The following is a 24163-nucleotide window of genomic DNA, read 5'->3' as shown; positions in this document are numbered from 1 at the left end:
TTTTCACTTGATACAGCCATTTAAAGAATGTTGGCATAGATACGACTTTAATTCCTCAAAAATCCCATCAACCACAATTTAGGGTAAAAGCATTTATCATCATACGCCTTTGGACGCAATGAAATTAGAGAAAAAGGAGTTCCAATCCAAACTCTATCACATTCAAATCAAGAAAAACAATGCTTATAAAGAGCATAAACAGACAAAAGAAGTAGGAAACAGAAATTTAGAACATATCCAGATATATCAATATAGAATTGGTTTCTAGCAAAATGGACAGAAAAAGGACTGGAGCAATCAAAGAGACGTACATGATTGAACTTCAGTCAATCGCTAGTGAATTACTGCACAGATATACTAGAATAATTGATGTAAACTGGTGTAAGAATTACCCAGAGCAGTGAGGCCATATCTCAAAGACGAGAATCTCAATCAGCTGAACATCTTGGGTGCAGGCAGTCAAAGCAAACTCTCCTACTGGAAAGGCCAATGGCGAGCGGTCCTCTACATTCATGCATGTTCTACAACTTTGATAAGCGAAACTACTAACAGACACCCAACACTATGTATGTCAGATAATGAAAAAAGAGAACTTAATTGATAAAAGAACGATGAAGTTTAACAGAAATAGATATGACTGTTTTTTAAGGTAAAAAAGGGAGGGGGGTACAAGGGGCACCTTTAAAACAAAACACTAGCTTTGTGTGGAGAAGTAGAAAAAGTAAAATTTTTGAAAGATATCAGTCACTCTCAAAGGGAACACTTAAATAAAATTGTAACCAACTCTTTATCCCTGATAGACAGAAAGAAATTATGGAGAATACTCTTTTAAAAGAGGACTGATATATGACAGGTGATATTGAAAGAGTGGGCGAAAAGGAGCAAAAAAGCAAAATGAAGCCAGCTAACATATAAAGTCAAAAGGGAACCAGAACTCTCAGGAGCATAGACTCGGACACTGCCCTATGAACCCATAAGGAGCACCATTCACAATTTAGTTTAAAGGAGAACATCAAATCCCCAAACTCCTTGGAACAGATTGTACCTGCCAGTCGCGTGTCATGTCATTCCTCATCCTTAATATGAACTTAAAGAAATACCACTATAATTTGAGGAGAGGCGCGTCATATCCACAGAGATTCAAGAAACAGAAGCATCTAGCAATGTAGCCAGCTGGGATCCACAATCCTCAAAATTGAAGATCCCGCAGCAGGGCAGTGAAGAATGAAACCACAGAGTGTAGAAGCAGAAAACCAATGAAGCAGTACCAGGAAGACACCTCGGCACAAGAAAACAAAACATTAATATTTAGCAACATTCTTTGTGATTTTCTTCATAAAAAATAACAACTACCATAAAATCCAACATATAAATCCCTATGATATTAGGTTCTTAAAAAGGGTAACATTGAGTAAAAATAAAACTAACACTAACGACACCAAAGCAAGAACTTAAACTTAACCAAAACCACCAGTTTAAGCTGAGGGCATGGCCTCACTTACACAGTTGTGATTAAGTCAAGGACAGTAACACAAATCGAAAGACTCCAGGACATGTCAGGCTATCATCTCTTTCATTCAGCTTCGGCTTCTGTGACACTCTCTAAGTCCATTTCTGCATAAAAGCAGCGCATAAATAAGAAAAAGGGAACCTTAATCATAATCTTTAGGAAAAAGCAATTAAATGTCCATTCATAAAATAAGTTGTAGCATATCCAAAGACTTAAACTATGTATATATATTATAAAAGAGAGGTCTCAGTTGTGTTCACATTGAAAAGAACCCTAAATATTCAAATAGAGGCTTTACCCATTAACATATGGAGCTTCTTCTCGACCTCGATATGGAGAACGGCTATAGCTGCGACCACGTGGTGACGGGCTTCGGCGCCTAGGGGAACGCCCACGTGGACTGTAACTCCTGCTTCAGGGAGATGAAAATCAGAAGAAACAGAGAGAACAGCAGCAAATTCCATGTAAAGAATATCACATATATTGGAAGGATCTCAAATTGTTACAGATTCCTAGTCAATGATACATCAGTTTCTTACCTACGACCATAACTTGGGCTCCTGCGGTATCTAGGAGGGCTCCGACTTCTACGTCTTCCAGCTCCTGGACCCCCACGCGTTCTGCACTCACGAGCAAAATGACCTGATTCACCACATTCGTAGCACTTCAAATCAGAGCCTCCAGATCGACCTCGACCTCCTCCACGGCCCCCACCACCTCCACCTCTAGAATTATGTGAAAGCTCCACTCTCCATCCATTCTTACCTATGTCATAGAAGCAGGGATAAATTTCCATCAAAGGATTGCTTCGTAGCTCAACATATCACCAGTGTTTAGAAATGCTATGGCAAGAAACAAATAGACAGAAACACATGTATAGACTAACTAAATTGGGGTTTTATCTCAGAGAAAGGCCAATTATAGCATGACCATGAACAAAGACAAAAAGCCATACCATCCAGCTCTTTGATTGCATCTTGTGCATCCCGCCGATCATCGAAGTCAATAAAAGCGTAGCCAGGGGGGCGTCTTGCAACCCAAACACTGTAAACAAATTTGTGAGTTAGGAATGATGGACTTGTAGCAGTTGAATACCATAAAATATGTCTAAGATTGTAGGTGAACTGCAACTAAGTCTCTTAAGAGATAAAAACTTATGAGCAAATGGCTCCACCTAGCCAGGCTAGACTCCCAGGTCTTCATCTAACAAAGGAAAATGTATGACTTCATTGTGTATGGTAGGGATAATGTTCATGCAAAAAAATAACTTGAGATTACGTGATCTTTACATTTTTCTTTTTCGGGGAATGGTAACTATGTAAAGCAGAGATGGAGCATGAGGACTTCCCATGGAGTCACCCATTCTAGTACTACTCTATCCCTGTCCTCATGGAGTCACCCATTCTAGTACTACTCTATCCCTGTCCTCATGGAGTCACCCATTCTAGTACTACTCTAGCCCAAGCACTATTTTCACAGAACTATTTACATAAGCATTTGCTAAAAGCATAAACTTCAATAACCATTCTCATGATAGTTCCTCTTTCCACAAAAGTACAATCACAGATAATGTTTCTGATGATATTCAACTGAAGACTGAAGTAAAACTTTAGCTCGTATGAACTACCTTCAAGAATCCCCCCCCCCCTGCCAATTAATTTAAAATGTAAAAATATGTTCATTTCCTTCTGGTTGCTTACAGGATTCTTTTCTTTTCAATGGGTCACTCCTAAACTGTTCTTTCCACTTTTAGACTTTTCCAGCAAATGCAACTTAATTTGCTCAACCACAATATCTATAACATGTTCATTTTTTTGATCGGTGAACAATATTTGTAACATGTTCACTCATTTTGCAAAGAATAACAATACAGAGAGAGGTCAACTTGTTTTTCTTTCTGTTCAACTTGCTCATCACAACCCTGTTCCTCTTCAACCAAGACCAGAATAAAATTTAGTTCAATAAAAAATTATGCATGGCCAGAAAGGTAGACATGAAGCATCTTTCCATCCTTTGTAAAATCCCAGGAGAGAAACCTTCATTGAAGACCAAGGTTCAAATACCCACAGAGACAAAAAAAAAACTAGATCATTTCTTCCCATCTGCCTAAGCCTCGGTAGACTTAATTAACTGGTACCTTTACTGATGAGAGATTGTAGCAAGTATTGGGTGGAATAATCGAGGTGGACACAGTGTCTTAGATATCATTCTTATCCAAAAAAAAAAGTAAAATAATATTATTATAAGTTGTTTATGTCTTCCACCCTACTCCTAAAAGAACCAATTTGAACCAAATTTCAAATAATCATAAGCATCATATAATGGAGATAAAGGAATCAGTATTAATGGGCTTACGTAGCAACATCAATGGCCTAAGGTGGTACGCCTCAACAAATTAAAACCAACAACAGAACAAATTGCACAAATGTCAATTATGATGGGTAATTTAATGACTCAATTTCAACAAGGGATGGTGAGGATGAAGGGAAATAATAAGGGGAAGATTCAGTTGTCAAATACAGCCATTCATATTAATCATGAAGAGATGTAAATCTTGGAACTTCCTTTACCTTCTTATAACTCCAAAGATGCGGAATTCATCTTCAAGCTCTCTTTCACTGACCCTAGGGTCCAGATTTCCAACATAGACTCTTGACATTTTCAATACACACCTACTACTGGGAAAACAGAAAAGTATATCAACTCTCAACATTAACAAGACCATCAAGAAATTTAACACCAATCACAAAACATCATGCTCCTGGTAACATAACAATATCCTCAAACTATAAGCAATTCTTTCCACTTAAAGATACAAACTTTATGCATCCCTGGAAGTGTGAAAAATGCCTTCAGAGAACTACTTCAAAATATGCACCTCATATATATGGCATAGGCAAAAGACAAATAAATAATTGAAGATTTTTAAGTAAATGAAACAACATGTGATTGCTACACCAACATTTTAAAAGGAAAATGGATTTTATCCCATTAACCAAGTTTGACAAATAAATTACAAATCTAACAACTAAAAAAAGGCAACGCAACCAAAGGAATAAAACTAGACTTTCGCACCACTAATCTAAATTCTGTAACATTTCCAAAGATGAGTTCGAGACATTTTATTTCAAATTTACTGAAAATTTTAGACAAGAAAACTAAATAGCTCCTCCTAAATTATCTTAACTAGCTATCAGAATTTTATGAGTTCAGTCTAATGAAACCCTAGATACATCAACAGCTCAGTAAATCCTTGCTCCAATTTCCGCCGGAGACAAATAAGAACAGGAAACAAAAGGGAAGGGTGAAGACAGACATTTTTTCCCGAATCAACCAAAAATTAAGTAAGAAAAATGGTTAAAACGCAGCAAAAAATCTACTGCAAACTGTTGAAGCTATGCTAAGTTCTAAATACGTTTCAAGTAAATTGAAGAATCTAACAAGTCAATAAAATCAGTAGAACCTGCTCAGAGATTTATTACACCAGAAATCTGTAACACCGTTAAAGTTCCAGGAGAAAAACGGATTATTTTTCCTCCAATTCACTGAAATCAGCAATAATTTCAATACAAGATGAGCTTAAAACTGCAGAAATTGGAAAAGGAGAAGCATACCTGAAACCCTAGCGGAAAACAACAGTGCAGTGAAGAAGAAAGAGCTCGATTTGGTGTTCTGTTGAAACAAAAAGTGGGCTGACCCAAATATGCAAATTGTTGGATTTTATTACTCCATCAAAAGTCACGGGTCAAATACTCCATCAAATCATCATAAATGAGTAGTACTTTTTTTTCAAGTCTAAAATACGAAATACAATGAATTTATATGTCAACAAAAATAGATATAGATATTTACATTCCTCCAAATTCAATTTCTACCTAACAATTTTACCCTTTTAAAAAAAAGATCTTTTGAAAACACCCTTAAAATTGGAAAATTTGTTATACCAATCAAAATAAAAACATGTTTTATGAAATACAATTTAGTTCTCAATTTGATTTATAGTAAAAATTACAAAATATATTAGGTAAATGGATATTTTCAATATGAATTGTTTCTTAGATATTGAATCATACACTCTTTTCATATATGTTTTTTCGTGACTTTGATTTATTTATGGTTACATCCAGTGTTTTAAAAAATTCTATTGGGACTCGCTTCGGGGCTCATCTTGGGGCAGGCTCCAGCAAAACGCTCTGAAACTCAACTGTGGGGCTTAATTTTGTAAGACTTACGCCCTAAGCGTCCGATTGCACGCCCTAAGCACACCCAACGCTCAACGCTCAGGGCTCGCCTGTGGGGTTCAACATGCATCTAGCTTGAGGGGAGAGTGTTAAGAGTATAAAGAAGAATTCAAGGATAATTTGGTAACGAAACAGTTTGTTAAGCTGACAGAATTGTCCTATAACTGCCCAGAATAGGAGCTTATCTCAAGGTTAGACAGTTAGGAAGCGATTAGGTTTATACAGGGGCGAACCCACATAGGGTCAAGCCCACTTCATTGAAAAATAACACCGTGTATATATATATATATATATATATATATATATATATATATATATATATATATATATATATATATATATATATATATATATATATATATATATATATATATATATATATATATATATATATATATATATATATATATATATATATATATATATATATATATATATTTGATCAATTTTTAAAATTTATATGTATATATTATCTTTTGACCCCACTAACACAAGTGCGGCCCTTGACTCGGTGATGAAGAGGGCTTAATTTTCCTAGCCTCAATCCCTTTGTTAAAATTTTGGATCCGCCACTAAATTTATATAGCCATATTATCGTGTAACAATGTTGATGAATGAAATATTCTCTCACAAATTGCTCTCTATTTGTTGTTGATATGAATCATCTACTTGCTTGAAAAAACACATTTCAAGTATGTCATATGTTCACTAAGCAGAAAAAATATCAACAGAGTTAGGGAAAGTTTAACAAATTGAAAAAAAATTATCCAGTACTATCACATTGAAGTAATTAATTAGAACAATTTTTATAGGATTAAAGATACTATGATTTGTACTCATTTAATATACAAATATTATCTAGTAATTATAAAATAATGATAAGAATCAGTTCATTTGCATCAACTCTCGTTATTTTGTTTTTCATTTAAAGCAATATGATTGTACTGAATTATAATAATTGAAATCTTCAAATTATTATAATCCAGTTCGATCACATTTTGTTAAATGAAAAAGAAAATGATAAAAGCTAGTGCAAATTAATCCTTAATATAATCACTCAATAATGATAATACTAATACATTAAACGACTACTAATTTATAGTATCTTTATATCTATAAAAATGTAGTAATTAATTACTACAACTCTATTTCTTGTTTCAGAATAACTCGTGAACAGAGTTTAAAGATTTAAACACTTTCATTATTATGATAGTGTAAAAATTAAAATTGATTAAATTTATCGTACAACCTTTTTAAATTATAGCTTCTATTAGATTATCCATTTTATTACGAGCACCTTTTATTAACAGACTTATTTACCTTATAAATAATATTAGTAAAATTATACTAATTATGATCATTAACATGAGCCAATCCAACATATTAACCCAACTAAACCAACAAATGAGTAAAAAAAGATCAACGCTTAGTAAGAATCTCCAACATTGAGTTCCTTATAAGTACGAAATGCGGAAGATAAAATATATCACCCCAAGAATTGGTGTCTTAAGTACAAGAGCTTCTAAAATTCGATGCAAATCTGAAACTAAATGACAAATCTAACATAAGGGATATCCTGTTTGAATGCTAATAACAGAATAAATAAAAGATAGAGGGAGGTGTGGGCCACGGAACAGTCAAGCAGCTCACCACAACTCCAAGCTCGGACTCAAATTGCTCCACGAGATGTGCTTCTACTCGGAATCGAATCTGCACCACAAAGAGTGCAACAAACGTAGTATGAGTACGAAACCACGTGTACCCAGTATGTCTCATTGACCGACAACGAAGAAGTAGTGACGGGAGTTATATAAGAAAATAAATTCTTAGATTATACAAGTGTGTGTGTATATATATATATATATATATATATATTACACTTACTATTTAAGTTTCATCAATAAAGGAAATCAACATTTAATATTTTCCAAACACCAAACGAAACATATAGTCATCAAGAATGAATGATGGGATGAAATGCAATGCAATATGATGCCATGTAATGATATGTCTCAGAATACCCAGTACTCACTCAACCGTATATACATGATACTCCTCGGAAATACATCGAGAGTTCATGACCCATGGGGGACTCGCGAGGTTCATATACCGACACGGACGATCTCCACGTGTCTGTGCGGACAATCTCAACGCACTATCATAATATCAAATAATTTTCGCACGGACGGTCTCCACGTGCCCAAATTACAATCTTAACATCTCATCATCCCCAGCACGGACGATCTCCACGTGCCCAACTTATAGTCAATCTCATGTCAATGCATGTACACAATATATTATATCAATAAAAGGGGATGATGATGCACCTGAATCAGTCAAATATCGACATACTACATAACCACCTCGATTATCACAACTATACGGGTGTAATAAAGAAAACACAATCACACAAGGATTTCAAGCCAATAATATATCAGCTAATGCCCATATGCTTTGGTAAATACTCAAATTTACAAACCACATTCTATAGTAGTAACTTTCCGTTTTATAACACCAGTACTCGTACCAATGCCCGTCACACCATTGATACGAGACCCCCATCTTTCGCCCTTACCCCTTGGTCTATTTTCATTTTTAATCTTTAATTAGGAAAACGCCCTTCAACAAGTCTAAAAAGCCTTAACATACCTCAAGTGCCGAATTCGTGTCACGAATCTTTAAGATAGTTCCTTCCCTTTTTGCAAAGTTCCGTAACGTTCACGATCTACCAATGATGCAATATTCATAAGTAAGCGAGTTTGTGGACATTCAAATTATTATAGGTATATCATAGACCCTAAACTCACTCATATCTCTAATCAAACGTCAAATCTTGATATAATTTATATGCCAATTTGTTAAATTTCAAGCCAAGAATTTAACCTTAATTTCTTAAATACACAAAAATTCAATTTTAGATCATATAATATATATTCAATAATTAATTACCTATCTCAATATATCAAACTAGTAAATTAATTTTATAAATGAATAAAATAAGAATAATTCCACCCATTAACGATGCACAACGTCGCAAGCCTGCAACGTTTCCTCCAAATTGTCATTCTGTACAAGTGACAATTTGGCCAAATTGTTTGTCACATGCCAATCATTGGCAATCATTGTCCAATGATTGGCTCAACACTTTTCCCCATCATTCTTATGCAAAATTTAATTATACGGGAGGAAAATTTGCAGATCAAATTTACAGATTTTCCCAATACGTCTAGCGATTAGGATTTTATTAGACTATCACCTAATAACCACACTAACGTCCCTAGAAATCCCAATCCGTGATAATAAATAAATTCTCAACTCACTATACACTACATCTTACCCATGAAAATAAAAAAAATACCCTTAAATAACAACATAAGAATAAAATAATAACAACAATCTAATGCCCTCTGACAACCTATTTTAATATGCAGAATTGAGAAAGAATGAAAATTGCTTGCGTTTACCTGAGCAATTCTTATTGTTTTTCCTCTTGTTCGTGCTTACGGTAAGTTTCTGCCTCCACCCCTTTTATTTTCTGAACAAGAGTATGTTAACCGTGAAACCCACTAATCTATTATCTATATTACTTATTGAATAAAAGTTTCATCAGGTACTTGTAGTTATCAATAGTTAAAATACCCCCTTAATTTTTTTTCAAAAAGAGTAAAAATAGTTCTAATTTTCAAAACGACCTAGCGGGTTATTACGTTCACGTACAAGTACAATTACAATAGTGTTAGAAGTTAAAAAAAATAACGAGAATCGATGCATAATTTATCCATCGTAATTTTCCCTTGAAAGTAACACCCATCATTTCATTATTTTTCTATATAAAACTGTGGTGATAACAACATGTGTGGCTCCTTTTAAAACTAATTTTTTTAAAAAAATAAAAAGTTTATAAAATTAAATACTTTTTATTTTTCTATTAAATATTTTTATTACAATATTTATTAACTCTGTTATAAAATTATTAAGTGGCTTTTCAAAAACTTGTCATTTGGCCTAATCACATTGCAAACTACTCTCTTTTATCATATAACTCTAATAATTTTCTTATTCCATTACTTCATCCAATTTCTTTATAGCAATTACAATTACATATGCTTTGTCGTTTCAGTAAAGTAAACATATTTAAATTAAAAATCGATAGTGATAGTCTTTTTTAATTGTTTGAATTAAATCTCATCATTTCTAATGCTTTTAACACTCAATTATGATCATACTCGTGAAATCTTTTACTATATCAATTTATTTTTTTTAAAAAAACAGTAAAAAACAAAAAACAATACTACAATAAACATGTAATCAACTTCTTTTAACTCTATTTCTTGCTTTTAAATATCTTGTGTATGCAATTTGAAGATTCAAATTATTATAATTAAATTCAATCGCACTTCATTATATGAAAATAATAATAATGAGAGTTGGCGCAAATTGATCCGTAGTAATATGAAGGATTTGAACTAACTCTGGTCATTTTTTTTATAATCACATAATATTGATAATACTTGTACATTAAACAAGTATTAATTCTTAGTATCTTTTACCCTATAAAAACGTAGTAATTAATTACATCAACTCTATTTCTTGATTCAGAATAACTCATGAATACAGTTTGAAGATTCAAACATTATTTTTCTTTTTGAAATCTCAGGATAATCCGTAACCGCTATAATTTCTGTCGGAGCATCTGCTTTTCGGGTAAGCACTTTGTGCGCACCGGATAAATCCTTCATTGTATAATAGCCTGCAAATCACACAGAAAATGTAAATTGCACTAGGCAAACCCTGCGACAGACTCGACTCAAAAAACATCGAAAGAAATCGATCCCGAATCATCCGCACGAATAACCACCCATTAATCAAATTTATTATACAACTCTTTTAAATATTTGCTTCAATTAATTCATCCATATTTATTGCAATATTTATTCGCTCTGTCATAAACTTATCAAGTGGGTTTTTAATGACTTTGCCACTTGAACTAACCACTTTACAAACTACTTTACTCTATTATACGACTCTTATATATCTTTGATTCAATTACTTCATCCAATTTCATTCCCACAACTTACTGCATTTGTAGATTTTTTGTCATTTAAGTACAATAAATAAATTTGAATTAACTATTGTCATACAAGAGTGACTAATAGATTGGTCATCCACTATCATAAAATTTTGAATCTCCATTCATACATATATATATAATAATAATTAATTTATTATACTATTTTACAAGTGAGAAGTTTACAAGTTAAAAGTTTCAGAACATGCATTTAAAAGGCTAAAATTTTCTGTTACCTAAAAGTAAAATTACTTTTATATAATTTTATATGCTACTTAATGTCTATATACTACTTAAATGGAAAGAGATTTCCATCTTTTGTTAATTATTTTGTGCTTTTTGATATTTCAATTTTATCTCTACAAATGAAGTCATTTTGCCATAGTAGAAAGATAAAAAATTAAAATTTTAAGATGTAGTCCAGTCCATCTATAAATTTTAAAAATAGATAAATAAATTCATCAAATCATATAAAATGGTTAATAATGATTACATTAAATTATTACTTGAAAAAATAAAACATGTTATTTCACTTTTCAAAGAATTTTCAATTTTTTTTGAGTTATCTAATTTAATTGATAATGAATTGTTTTATCTTATTAATCCATTAAATTCTGCAAGTATAATATATTTCCATTTTAAAAAAGTTTATCTATACATCAACAGGTTCAAAAATCAAATGTTACTATTGACTTACTAATAAAAATCTCCAAAAAAAAGGCTTTATAATATAAACTTTTACTATAATATTTAGAATAATTGTTGCACGATTTATTCAAACATCAATTATTATTATTATTTGTAAAGTCTTAACTGATGAGTGATAAATGCTCAAACTTTGTGAATAAACTTTTTGAACTTCAAGATGTTGTTTTACAATTTAAGTTACAAAAATTAGATTCTTGAAATTCTACAAAGTTTTATTCTTATAAACAAAAAAGGGCATATAGCTACTTCTAAAAGAATTGTTAGATACATGCAACATTAATACATTAAACTTTGTTTATATATATATAAAAAAAAAGGAAAATTAGAATTTCTTAAATCACATTATGTATCATAAACTACAATCTCAAGTAACTGTGACAACAGTCTTAGATTGATGAAAAGAAAAAAAATAAAAACTATCCCAAAAATACATTTTTTTTGAAAGTTTATGTTTTTTAGTTAGGTCCAAAAACATACTTGATGATTGAATCTTTGATTGATAGCAATTCTGGAAACTCATTTTTCAGCTTTGTCATGTCAAGCTCATTGTTACTTCGCGGTGCAACGATCACTTTAGCTTGTTCTTGAAGATCGAAATTCTGCCATTTGAATTTAGGATCAATGTAGTCTCTGTACATCTCTAGAATCTCGTTGTGGCTCACAACTCCCGGATTTGTGAAGTTCCATATACCTCTACAGTTTCTCTTTGCCATTTCGATAGAGATTGGTAGTAGCTCATCTAGAACTGTCATGCTGTTTGGGATGTTTACCACTTTATCATAACGCGTGATCTTTGTGATGAAGTTTCTTGGGTTACTAAGGTCTGATGATATTGGCATTCTTACTCTGAGAGTGCAAACGTTGTTGTATTCTTTTAGAAGCTCTTCCACCTGCATATGTTAATTACGCTATGAGAAACAAAAATGTGATGTGAAATATGAGACGAATAGGCCAATGGAAATGAACTAGTGTTACCATGGCTTTGGTTTTCGAGTAGAAGGATCCTGTAAAATTTGGTTTGTCTTCTTCTTTGAATCCGATGCCTGAGCCTAGTGGATGCTGCTCATCATATTCAAATATGCAACCTGTCGCGAAATTCATCACTAAGATATCAGCCTCTCTGCAGATATCAGCTAAAGTTAGTGTACCAGCAACATTCGTTCTAATTGTTTCTACTTTGTGTGATTCACACCAATCCACATTAGGCCTCCCAGTAACACCAGCCGCGTTGAAAACATGAGTTGGCTTTACTCTTATCATGTCTTGCATTAGAGAACTCCTATCCTGTAGTCGTCCTAATCCATACTCGTATGCTATTCCACGTTCTTCACAAATCTTTCCTAACAACCCTCCAATCCAACCTGTTTTTCCGTAAATCAAGAACTTTAAGTCTGAGCCAGATGCTTTCTTGCTTCCTTTTACAAGCTGCAACAGACACCCTTCATCATGTGAAGGCGCGATGTTTGAGATTCTGGGATGTGGGTGAAGGGCTCCGGTTATATCACCCCACCAATCGGGATTTTTTGTGTACCAATCGAGTGTCATCTTTAGTCCTGCCTCCCAAGTAGTCCTTTCTTGCCACCCTAACTTCTTAAGCTTTTGATCATCCAGGAAATACCTTTGATCATTAAAAGGCCTATCTTGTACAAGCTCGATAACTTCTTTAGCATTCTTTCCAACCAATTTGCATATATCCGCAGCCACGTCCAAAACTGCCCTCTCTTTCTTAGTACCAATGTTATACACATGTCCAATAACCCCTTTGTGCAGTATCACATCAAATGCCTCAGCAACATCAGCAGAGTACAAATAGCTCCTAACATTTGTTCCATCGCCATGAATTGGCAAACGCTCACCCTTCATTGCTAGAATAATGAACTTTGGGATCAACTTCTCAGGGAACTGATTTGGGCCATACACGTTATTCCCTCGAGTAGTGATTGTTGGTAGGCCATAAGACCTATTATAAGCCATGACAAGCATTTCTGCTCCAGCTTTAGTCGCGGAATATGGATTAGTAGGAAGGAGTTGAGAAGCTTCAGGATTGCCAATGTCAGTTTCCAAATCAGTCTCGCCATAAACTTCATCGGTACTAACATGAATGAATCTCTTGATGCATTTAGTCAACTTACAAGCCTCAAGAAGCACATGAGTACCGTAAATATTATTAATGGTGAACTCAAACGAATTTCCAAATGAATTATCCACATGAGTCTGTGCTGCAAAATGCATAATTGTATCAATCTTCTCCTCAACCAGAAGATGGTTGATAAGATCAGCACTAGTAATATCAGCCTTGACAAATTTGAAATTCGGACACGAGTAACTTGGCTCCAAATTTTTTAGACTCGAACAATAATCGAGCTTGTCAAGAGCAACAATCCTGTAGTTAGGATATAGCTTGGTCAATCTATTGGTTACATGAGACGGAATGAAGCCTGCTGCACCCGTTATGAGGACATTTTTGGGTACATAAGGAGCTGGTTCGGACGACATCCTTATTTTTTTTGTTGCTATTTCAATGCACTGTTACAAAATGATAGAAAGTGACATGTTAGCTCATGAAAAACAGAACAACAACCTACATAATCTTTATCGATTGAACAAATAGACACGCATTTTCTAAGTGACATAATACACAATTACCCAAGTAAGACACCATGTAGGATGCAAAATGGCCAAGTAGGATGCTCCATAAGACGCATATATCTAGTTGTTCAGTTTTATACAAGTTTAAGTATCTTTGAGGGATTAAGTACCGCGAGACACTGGCAAATTGAATGTAGTATTTCAAATATGATTGAATTTGGCTTCTTAGCAAGCAATTCTGGTAGAAAGTCCCAACATTTTTGAACAATATATAAGTGAAAAAACACTAAATTTTGACAATTATTAAATTCAGTCTTTTTCTCCAAGAGAGATTGATCATAGGCTAAAATTATTCAACATCACAAATTTCTTCACGTAACAAGGATTGTTGGTAGCGGGTTAGAATTATGCAAGTATAATTAGTAATACAAGATTAGTTCCACCACCTTCTATACTGCATAACATAGTACATAGATTCACGATTACATTGATTAGTTATGATATGACAATTAAATATTATTATTAATTTTATATATGAATAACTTGTTTTTTATATAACTATCAAACGCCGCATAAATTATACAAAAATTAATACATGAATAACTTTTTTCTTATCCAGCAACTGCCAAAATCAACAAGAGTAATCACAGATAGATCACAATACCATAAACCAAAAAGAAAATGAAAAAATAAAAAAACTTACATTTTCACTTCATGGAATTTTCAGAATAATTTTTGCTAGGAAATTATAAAGATTGCAGAATAAGAATAAAAGAAGAATTAAAGTCAGAGCAATTCATACATTTTTGGCAAATGTATCAATTTAGTGAAAGTGATTGAAGAGGATTAATTAATTGGAGAGAAAAGCTTAAGTGAAAAGGGATAAGAATGGCTGTTGATGCGTCATTATAGCAAAAGTAGTAGAGATTAACCCTTTTTTTAGTTCCTTCTTTTCAGCCTAATCTATATATTAACATTTTCACACATCAAACTAATTATGACCGCTAGTCAAATATATATTTAAATAAGAAATCCATAAAATTATATGAACAACCAAAAATTATATTGATAAGCAACTATTTATTGATAAATCATATTAATTTGTTAAAAATATGATCTCACATTTTTAAGATATTGAGAAATCTAGAAATATACCCAAAAAAAATACCTTATATATAATTAAAATAGAAAGTTTTACCAAATCTTTGATAGTATAGCTACTTACGTTATTATTCTATGTCCATTAAAAGGCGAGATTATTTTTTTATTTACTAATTCCATGAAGTTTTTCCCTCTAGTTATAACCGAATCAAAAAAATTTGTTGCAATTTAGATTAGAAAAAAAAGTAAAATTGAGAATATATCTAATAGTTATTAAATTTGAGATCGAAGATAAATTAAAATTATTTAACACAGTGAATTGAATTATATTAAAGAATGAACTTAGTCTACCACTAGAATTAGTGACGACTTAAGTTAATTAGTGGCTAAAGCCAAAAATAACGAAAGCCCTAAATTTAAAATATTTTTTATACGTAGATTCAAGTTATTTTTTTCTTTTTAATTAAAAAAAGTTTTATTTTTTATGATTTTACACTAAAAATATATATACAAAAATATTTTTTAATCTTATGATTTTAAACATATCACGTGGAAGTTAAATTTAAAAATTGATCCATAAAATAGAAACATTCTTTAATGTTTTGAATCAAACTAAAAAAATAAAAATTTACCATATATTTTATTTTTTTCATTAAAAAATTGTATTATTACTCAAAAAAATTAGGACCTCCAATTTTAAGGGTGTAAACATATAACTCATATTGAGTCACCTCCAACTAAAATTATTTATATCATCGATTGTCCGTTTGCTTTTACTGAGAAATAATAAAAATAAAGAAATAAAATTTCTTTTTGATAATACACTAGGTGAAACTTGACTTTCAAAATATTTTAAAAAGGTCACATGGTAGGATCTACTTTTAACTTTTCAAATGTTATTCTTTGTTTAACAGTTCGAGTTTTAAAATGACTTCATTTCAAGATTCTTTTATCAATTTAAAAATAATATTCCAAGGTTTATTTGGTAGATTAAAAGAAAATAATGCAAAATTAAAAATGGCCATCAATCACCAATCTTACCATTCGTGCTAACAATTATTTTCCTTTCTTTATCTCTTTCTAAATGTCATTAAAGACAATATATTGTTCAATTCCTATGATATTATCCACTAATTCAACCATTTATTCACTTCATTAAATGTTGACAGCTAGCGCTTATGAAATGCTGCCTTTATAATGGTTAGGGCCTAGAATATTTTCATAAAATCTATAATAGAGATTGAAGTTTATTTAGCATAAATATTATCCCTTTCATCCGCTATTATTTATCATAATTTCTATTTTTAGATTTAAACTATAAATACTTTAACTAATATTTTAATATGAATTTTTTCATTTTATTAATATGCATTGCAATTTATAGTATTTTTCATATAGTTTTGAAATATTTAATTTTTTTAATTTAAAATATCGAATTAATATAATCTAATTTAACTTTGAAAATTAGTTAAATTAACCTAACATGATAAATAATACCGAACAGAGGAAATAGTTGTCTCAACATAATAGGAGACATTGCGGATGAATAACAAGTGTGTATAATCTGCATTGGGATAATTAATTTAATGGAATATTTCAATGAATGCTATAATTTTTTTGATTCCATTCTCAGTATCAAACAATCTCATACATGATCCAATGATCAATAAAATAAGTGAAAATCTAATACTTTATACAAAAAAATATATATAAAACAAAATCCTAAAAGCTAACGGAGATTATTAGGGATGACAAAATAAGCTTATAGTATCATGATCCACTCAACTCGTAATCCACTTATTTAATTAGATTCATTTTGATCTCTTAAAGCTTAATTTATTTTCAAAATGGACTGATATGCAAAGTCATAATATAACATTTTTTTTATTATTATTAGGTATTCAAATAAATTATAAGAAATCAAACTTTATATTTAAAACTTTTTAAAATAAACAGATTAAATTATGCCTTCACTTTTTAAATTATCTCAATCAGCAAGTAACATTTAAATGGATCATTGATCCGCCCATTTTAATATTTTCAAATTTAATTCAATTCGCTCATTTGATATCGTTGGAGAAAGAATCCATTCAATCATCACATGAGATGGGACATATGAGCAATGGATGAGTCAAAACACCTTTACTATCTATCATTTTTTCCTAGAAAACGCCCAAAACAACCTGTTACAAAACTACCGAGCAAAAGTAAAAATACGATACATAATTTTGAATGTGATCAGACAACCAAAAATCAAATAATGACAGAGAGGCATACCAGAAAAAGAAGAAGCAAGAAATAGGAACGAAGAATGAAACTTTACAACAACTTTTTCGTAATCACCATTCTTTCTAATGTTCTATGCTAAATGATTAGAAATTAAATCACATAAATTCTCCCAAAACTTCACTGCTGGTAAGATCTCATGTAACAATAAGGTCAATCGAATACTTTAATACACTCCTCTCATCGTGATCCCTCTACTTCACAGGACGATTTCATCTTTAATTTTAGTCTTGGACCAAATATTCATATTCATATATGCTCGATGAACAGTCAAAGGGGTTCAAAATAGAGCATTTTGACTACTATACATGTATTGATAAAACCTTGTGAGTTAGGAGGATATGAGATCACAGAACAAGACAAGTAGATGTGTCTACTAGGCCAAACAAAATGATATTATCGTCTCATTATAAAGAAATATTGTACAGTTGCTAATCCAGTGTACAAGACAACTACAAAAATTCAGGAGACGGTACTATTGCTTAGTTTGTGAATAAATGAATGAGTAAATATATAAGCAAAACGAATAGGTCTAATTGACTAGTCCTTTATCGTCTTGAGGATAAAAAACTCACAGTTATTTAACGATCGCAGTTTGATTCTGATCAGCAACGCTATTGTTGAACTTTCCACTAGGTACTCGAACTTTGAAACTACCCTGTCTCGTGGCCTTTGGAACAAAAAGAGAATTCAGCATTTTCTCCAAAGACTGAACAGTGTATTTTGCATATTTGGAACTTCCTTCTTGTTCAACCAACGGCCCGTAGTTCTGCATGTAACTCCGATATACAGGTACAATCGCCTGAATGATGAGCTGGCATGTCTTTTCTCTTAGCTCTTTGTCAAGCATGATCCAATTAGACTGCTTCTTATACATGTCATCAAAAGCTTCATTAAAAGCTTTTAATCGTTTCTTAACAAGATCGCGAGCAGTGGCACGCCCACCAGAGAAGAGAATGAGACCTTCCCGGCTTAATAGAGCTGGAAGCTTCGCCCAGCTCTCTCTCAAGAAAACGGCAGAATAGTACTCTTTGTACTGTTCATGTTCTCTCAACCAAGAATCACCCAAAAGAATACCAAGCTTTGTGCCTTTCAGATCCTTGTAAAGGTGCCAATGATTGTTCATCAAGAACACGTATGACAAGGTATCATCTTTGTATCCCTTGGACCATGTCTCTAGATTAAGCTGAACAGCTCTCATAATATTCAGTAGCTCATCAAAGAGAAGCCGCTCTTGAAATATTTCACGCTTCCAACTTCTTTCGATTACCAAAACTTGGGTGAGCATTGGCTTATAATCATCTCCAAGCAGCTTATTGCAGTAGTCGGTGATAAAGATGATAAGTTTCGGGACACCACCATCTGGAGGTGGTGGTATTTGCCTCTGCAATTCAACTTGAACCTGAAGTTCCCAGAAGAGTTCACTAGCCCCATCAATCACCCTCTTGATGAGATCCCTCGTCAACCTCTGGATTTCAGCACATGCAGCTCCACCGAAGAGCCGATTGAAATCCAATCTCAGTTTGTTTAAAGATGCAAAGATATCTAACAGTTTTAACATCTTAATTGGATCCTTCTTACTCTCCGTAACAGTTTTTCCAAACTGAATGAATGCAAGAATACTTGCCTGGGAAGCTATTTTAGCGAAACAACCCATCCACACATCCAATCCGAATCTATCAAAGACATCATTACAGAGTTTATACTCAGCCTCTAAAAGATGTTTCACAGCAAACTCTAGATGCTTACCCCAATTAGCAATGTGGCCCTCTATGCTCTGCACGTCATTGAACTCGGAGACTGAAATCTCAAGGTAATCCAAATTAAGTGCCTGCAAACTTTCCCTGACATTAGAACTCCGTACCTCAACATAGATTGACACACACTTTTCAAGCCTGTTATTGGCAACCAATCTGCCAAGTATACTCTGTAGCTTCTTTATAACAGCCACAGGCAAAAGGGATGGAGCTATGCAGGCCTGTTCACCTGGTAAGTCCGGAGTAGACATAGGCAACGGTACACTATTTTCAGTCAGTAACCGCCTAAACTCATTTTCCAATCTATCCAACGCAGCCTCAAGAAGTCCTCCATCAAGGCAACTCCAATCCTCCCCACGATGCAACTCCTTCAGAGTAGTCAACGCCTCCTTTAAACTAGAAATGAACTTGTCATCAGCAACATTATGATCCTCTAGATACTCCACAATGTCCGCCAACCACTGAATCGCCATGTCACAATTCTCCCCCAAAAATTTTAACGCCTCTTTAAGCCTCTTGAGCACACCGAAGTACCCAGGGAGGTCAGATTCAGGATCAGACAACGAGTTCTCGAGCCCATGAATAGCATCAAAAACCTTAAGAACAGCAGCAGCAGGTACCACAGCACGATTAATATGCCCAACGACAGCCCCAAGAGCATCTTGATCAGCCCTAATCGGCCTAATCGCAGCCTCCAAAGAAGGCAATCTCTGACTAATCTCAACTAATCTTGGCCTAGCTTTTTCAAGGGATAAACCTATGTCTTTAGATTTCTCTAAATTAACCCTCATGGATTTCCTAGCAGATATCAAATGTTCAACACCTTTTTCCATCATCAAATTAATCAAAAATTGCAAAAACCAACTGAAAACACAAACCCCACCACTGAATTTCAAATCTCAAACCACTTCCACAACAAAAAATTTATTCTGTATCCCTTTTGGCATATATGCAATGCACACAATAAACTGAAACTGAAAGAACAAAAAATCAATCTGGATTCTTGTAGAAGTGAACTTTCATGGTTTGCTTCAGCAAACTTTCAACAACCCAAAAGAGTAAGCAGCAGAAACAAAAAAACTAGTTGTCAAAATTAAGAAAAGCAAAAGTTAATCAAACAAGAAACAGCAGAAGAGGTATATGGCTTCCAAGAACTCACCAAAATTGTCAGCAATCCAAAACAGAGATTAAAAATACAATCTTGACCAAGACCCAGAGCAAGAAATGGATGACCTAAAGCCAAAATTGGGAATTGCCCCCTTTTTTATACTAGAAAGTGCAACTGACTGACAGCAAATACAATAAGTTTTTGTTAAGACTTGCTAATATTAAAGAGAACAAAAAAAATTAATACTGGGATGATTCTACTTTGTCTTCTTCCTAAAATAAAAACATTAGGGATTGTTTGGTCGTCAAACAAGTTGGGCACCATTAAGTGTAATATTTAATTGGTTTATTTTTACTTTTTCATTGTATTAAAAATGAGAAAATAGTCAAAAAATCCCTTAATCTATAAAAGTATGAAGGTTCAACTACGTACTTATACTCTAAATTATGAGTGTATAGTTGAAAATTCGACTCTAAAGATGTTCATTTTTAATAGTTATTGATTGCCTTGTCTAATTTTATTTTTTTTAAAAATTGGGATTGGATTCACACATTTTTTTTTATACTTTATTTGGATTGCGAATAACTCAATGATAGAGTACTTGATTTTTAAGTACGGCTAATGTCTTTTACACATATGGATATGGATGAAGTGAGATATTAGTCGTGCATATTCTCTAAAGTTTGAAAGATCGCACCTGATCACTTAGTTTCTAATTATTTTTATTATTGACGAAAAAGGACCTAAAATATCGACTAACTATTTGAATTGGTATAAAACTATTCTCTGAATATAATTCAACTCCCAAATACCCTAATACTTACCTTTTAGTTCAAAAATATCTTTATTATATTCAAAAGACGATTTAATCAATTGTCATTCTTAAGGATTGCGCCAAATTAATAATGCACAAGTAAAAATGACGGAGGAAGTAATTATAAAGCAAATATTAATAATGTTTCGATTGTAACGTAGAACTTCCATTAAAGATTAATTTATAAGTTATTACACATGAATTACTCGATCTGTTCGAATTTATTTGTTTATTATTGACTTGACATAATTTTTTAAAAAAATAATAAAGATCATAGTAATTTTATTGTAGCATTTCTATTGGTCAATTATTGCCATGAAAACCTTTTTTAATCCTTTTCATCTTCCTGAATGTGATATAAAGCATTATTTGTTTACTAAAAAGACTGTTTCCTCGAGGATATTTTATATGTAATTCCAAATTTTTGGGATAATATCTTTTCTACAATTTTCCGTGACATGTAACAAATTTAAACATTCATTAGTGACAAAAAAAAAATAGGCGTGAATGAAAAATTTCTTTTTGAATGAAAATTACGTGTAGAACTATATTTATATATTAATTAATTTAAAGTATTGAATATGAAATATTTTATACTAACAAAATTTTCATAATAACTAACTATATTTTCAACCAGAAAAAGATTAGGAAAAAAGTTACTAAAAACATGTTTAATCCTTAACCTACAATGTAATGGAATAAACTCTTTTAAGTACCAAATGGAATAGGATACGAAAAAAAGCTATTAATCCAAAACAGAATAACATTAGGAATGGGAAAAATCATTACAAATCTTATAAATACATACTTTGATAAGCCATTAAGCATTCACAAACAGAGTTACTGAATCAAAATCAAAATTCATCGATCAAGTATGATCTGGAAAAAGCTTAAGGTGTTGGGAGCTGGTTCTTACGGAACTGTGTCTCTTGCAACGCCGTTACCACAATACTATTCAGGAACTACGATCTACGGAGCTGTTAAATCCGCTGAACTTTCTCATTCGTCTTCTCTCCAAAGAGAAGGGGAAATATTCAAAGTGTTGGATGGATCTGATTATGTAGTACAATGTATGGGAGAAGATGTGAGCATTGAAAACGATAAGCACACATATAATCTCATGCTCGAATATGCTGCTGGTGGAACTTTGCATGATATAATTCACAACCCCTTTAATATGATCATGGGGGAATCAGAGGCTGCTTACTATACTTTTCAAATCTTATCTGGAATTTCTCATATTCATCGTAAAGGTTACGTCCATTGTGATCTGAAACCGGCTAATATACTTGTTTTTCCTCGTCCACAATTCAAAGTTCCACATTTGAAGTTGACTGATTTTGGATTGTCGTTGACATCAGATGAATCACTTACCTACAGGGGAGAGCGTTTGAAGAACAGTGGCTATTATAGCCATAGAGGTACCCTTGCGTACGCAGCTCCGGAATGTATAGTGTGTGGGATTCACAGTACAGCCGTTGATATCTGGGCACTTGGCTGCATTGTGGTGGAGATGCTTACTGGGGAGTGGTTATGGCCCGTCGATAGAAACAAGGATGAGTTAATGTTCATGATTGCGCATCATAAACCAGAGATTCCAAAAAGATTATCAGAGGAAGCAAAGGACTTTTTAAGCAAGTGTTTCGAAAAGGATAACTGTTTGAGATATAGCGCTGATATGTTGCTTCATCATCCATTCATCAACAAAAGTTGTTATAAGAACCTGATGGAACATCGATTGATGTATCCTTCTGTTAGTGTGGGATGCGGAGATTGGATTTCATCAGAGCACTTGTTTTCGACAATCAGTCCTCGTGACAGCAACTTCAGAGGATAAAAAGTCTGATATGCAGTATAAGAGGGGCCTCGGATTGAATTTGAAAGACTTATTACATGTATATTAACTCGTGAATCTCTTAACAAAAATCGATTGATTGATAGCTTGGTGGTAATGAAGTTGTGATTTTGATCTGCAAGGACATTTTTGAGATTTTAACTTTTCTACCAGTTATGTTTAGATTTATAATTTGAAAGTTATATAAATTTTCATTTTATATGTTCTGATGTGATCTTTTTTATGCAAAAGGTGGATATGAGTTTTGATAATGTTAGACTTTGATCTATAATTTTATGTCTTTTATTCACCTACATATACACATTGATTTTGCCTTATTCGTGAACATAAAAAGGAATGGCTATAATTGGTAACTACTTAATAGTTTGTTGCAGTCATTTGGTATAAAAACATGCATTTAGGAATTAAGTTTTTTTTAATTCCTGAAGAATTTTAATTAAAACATTTTATTCATGTTAGGTTTAACTTATTTGGCAAAAAGGTTCACAAATATGTACCTTCTATTAGAAATTTCATTTAATTTGAGGATAATTTTGATTAGTTTATGAACAGAGTGACTGAATTTTGTTCATGAGATAGAAAGAACCAAAATACTTTGATTTCCAAACAAGAACATACCTTTAAAATAAATTTTTATTAATTAATTATATTCTCAAACACTCAAACACTGTGTAAAGATGTAACACCTAAGGCCTCGCTCAACCTCAAAAATCAGCTCATGAGGAAAGGTTTGTCAAGGTCCATATAAGGAGACAAAATTCACATCACTCTATCGATATAGGGACATCTTAATATTCACCGCACACCCAGACCTCAATTGAAGTGTGAACACTTCTAAATGGGCTCAATCATTAGTGAAGAACAAATTAGGATGGGTCTGCTCAAATATCACGTTGAAGTGTATAATCATGTCATCTAAAAGTTTAAGCTATTAGGAATATGAAAAAATGTCAAAAATACCTTCAAACTATTCAAAATAGGTCAAATTTACCCTTAAACTATATTTTGGCTCAAAAATACCATTCACGTCAAACATTGGGTCAAAAGTGTTCTTATAAACGGAAGTTATTAAATGTCATGTGGATGTCACATTGTACACCAATAGAGTTCCACTAACATGTAGACT

At 32.7% G+C, this 24163-nt stretch overlaps 4 protein-coding genes across 9 annotated transcripts; 1 reads left to right on the top strand and 3 right to left on the bottom strand.

Annotated features, from left to right (window-relative positions):
* Positions 1–212: 212 nt before the first annotated feature.
* LOC101248804 (serine/arginine-rich splicing factor RSZ22A) lies at positions 213–5321 on the bottom strand. Of its 4 annotated transcripts, none has more exons than XM_010326893.4 (6): positions 5125–5295; positions 4081–4188; positions 2466–2554; positions 2050–2275; positions 1809–1922; positions 213–1614 (listed from the first exon to the last, which is right to left on the bottom strand). In XM_010326893.4, exons 2-6 carry the CDS (start codon positions 4167–4169, stop codon positions 1578–1580), a joined length of 555 nt encoding a protein of 184 aa, XP_010325195.1. In that variant the 5' UTR covers positions 4170–4188; positions 5125–5295; the 3' UTR covers positions 213–1577. The 4 variants fall into 4 exon arrangements, with proteins under 4 accessions (XP_010325195.1, XP_010325196.1, XP_004245307.1 ...); XM_010326894.4 differs by having other exon boundaries at positions 4081–4185; positions 5125–5263; XM_004245259.5 differs by having other exon boundaries at positions 1308–1614; positions 1809–1919; positions 5125–5321.
* A 4890-nt stretch (positions 5322–10211) lies between these two features.
* Positions 10212–15027, bottom strand: LOC101248505 (trifunctional UDP-glucose 4,6-dehydratase/UDP-4-keto-6-deoxy-D-glucose 3,5-epimerase/UDP-4-keto-L-rhamnose-reductase RHM1). 2 transcript variants are annotated; one of them, XM_019215074.3, is made up of 4 exons: positions 14820–14958; positions 12503–14053; positions 12005–12417; positions 10212–10501 (listed from the first exon to the last, which is right to left on the bottom strand). In XM_019215074.3, the coding sequence occupies exons 2-4, from the start codon at positions 14021–14023 to the stop codon at positions 10405–10407; spliced, it is 2031 nt and encodes a 676-aa protein (XP_019070619.1). In that variant the 5' UTR covers positions 14024–14053; positions 14820–14958; the 3' UTR covers positions 10212–10404. The 2 variants fall into 2 exon arrangements, with proteins under 2 accessions (XP_019070619.1, XP_069144277.1); XM_069288176.1 differs by lacking the exon at positions 10212–10501 and having other exon boundaries at positions 11804–12417; positions 14820–15027.
* A 2846-nt stretch (positions 15028–17873) lies between these two features.
* On the bottom strand, positions 17874–20678 carry LOC101248224 (exocyst complex component EXO70I-like). 2 transcript variants are annotated; one of them, XM_010326890.4, is made up of 2 exons: positions 20420–20678; positions 17874–20234 (listed from the first exon to the last, which is right to left on the bottom strand). In XM_010326890.4, the coding sequence occupies exon 2, from the start codon at positions 20094–20096 to the stop codon at positions 18081–18083; it is 2016 nt and encodes a 671-aa protein (XP_010325192.1). In that variant the 5' UTR covers positions 20097–20234; positions 20420–20678; the 3' UTR covers positions 17874–18080. The 2 variants fall into 2 exon arrangements, with proteins under 2 accessions (XP_010325192.1, XP_010325191.1); XM_010326889.4 differs by having other exon boundaries at positions 17874–20299; positions 20420–20563.
* A 1285-nt stretch (positions 20679–21963) lies between these two features.
* On the top strand, positions 21964–23279 carry LOC101265156 (mitogen-activated protein kinase kinase kinase 20-like). Its single transcript, XM_004245383.5, has one exon. It carries the CDS (start codon positions 22057–22059, stop codon positions 23017–23019), a length of 963 nt encoding a protein of 320 aa, XP_004245431.1. The 5' UTR covers positions 21964–22056; the 3' UTR covers positions 23020–23279.
* The last annotated feature ends 884 nt before the right edge of the window (positions 23280–24163 follow it).

This window comes from Solanum lycopersicum, chromosome 8 (genome assembly GCF_036512215.1).
Source record: "Solanum lycopersicum chromosome 8, SLM_r2.1".
NCBI lineage: Eukaryota > Viridiplantae > Streptophyta > Magnoliopsida > Solanales > Solanaceae > Solanum > Solanum lycopersicum.
Note: the sequence above shows the minus strand (reverse complement) of the source record. Positions and strands in the feature narration are given on the sequence as shown.

What these genes read in the sequence shown, in the direction of transcription:
- LOC101248804 (XM_010326893.4), bottom strand. Translation starts at nt 4,169, where the DNA reads ATGTCAAGAGTCTATGTTGGAAATCTGGACCCTAGGGTCAGTGAAAGA. An exon ending in ATCTTTGGAGTTATAAGAAG is followed by an intron (nt 2,555 to 4,080) that starts GTAAAGGAAGTT and finishes ATTTGTTTACAG; the next exon opens with TGTTTGGGTTGCAAGACGCC. An exon ending in TGCAATCAAAGAGCTGGATG is followed by an intron (nt 2,276 to 2,465) that starts GTATGGCTTTTT and finishes TCTATGACATAG; the next exon opens with GTAAGAATGGATGGAGAGTG.
- LOC101248224 (XM_010326890.4), bottom strand. Translation starts at nt 20,096, where the DNA reads ATGATGGAAAAAGGTGTTGAACATTTGATATCTGCTAGGAAATCCATG.
- LOC101248505 (XM_019215074.3), bottom strand. Translation starts at nt 14,023, where the DNA reads ATGTCGTCCGAACCAGCTCCTTATGTACCCAAAAATGTCCTCATAACG. An exon ending in ACTCGAAAACCAAAGCCATG is followed by an intron (nt 12,418 to 12,502) that starts GTAACACTAGTT and finishes TAACATATGCAG; the next exon opens with GTGGAAGAGCTTCTAAAAGA. An exon ending in ATCAAAGATTCAATCATCAA is followed by an intron (nt 10,502 to 12,004) that starts GTATGTTTTTGG and finishes TGTGATTTGCAG; the next exon opens with GCTATTATACAATGAAGGAT.
- LOC101265156 (XM_004245383.5), top strand. Translation starts at nt 22,057, where the DNA reads ATGATCTGGAAAAAGCTTAAGGTGTTGGGAGCTGGTTCTTACGGAACT.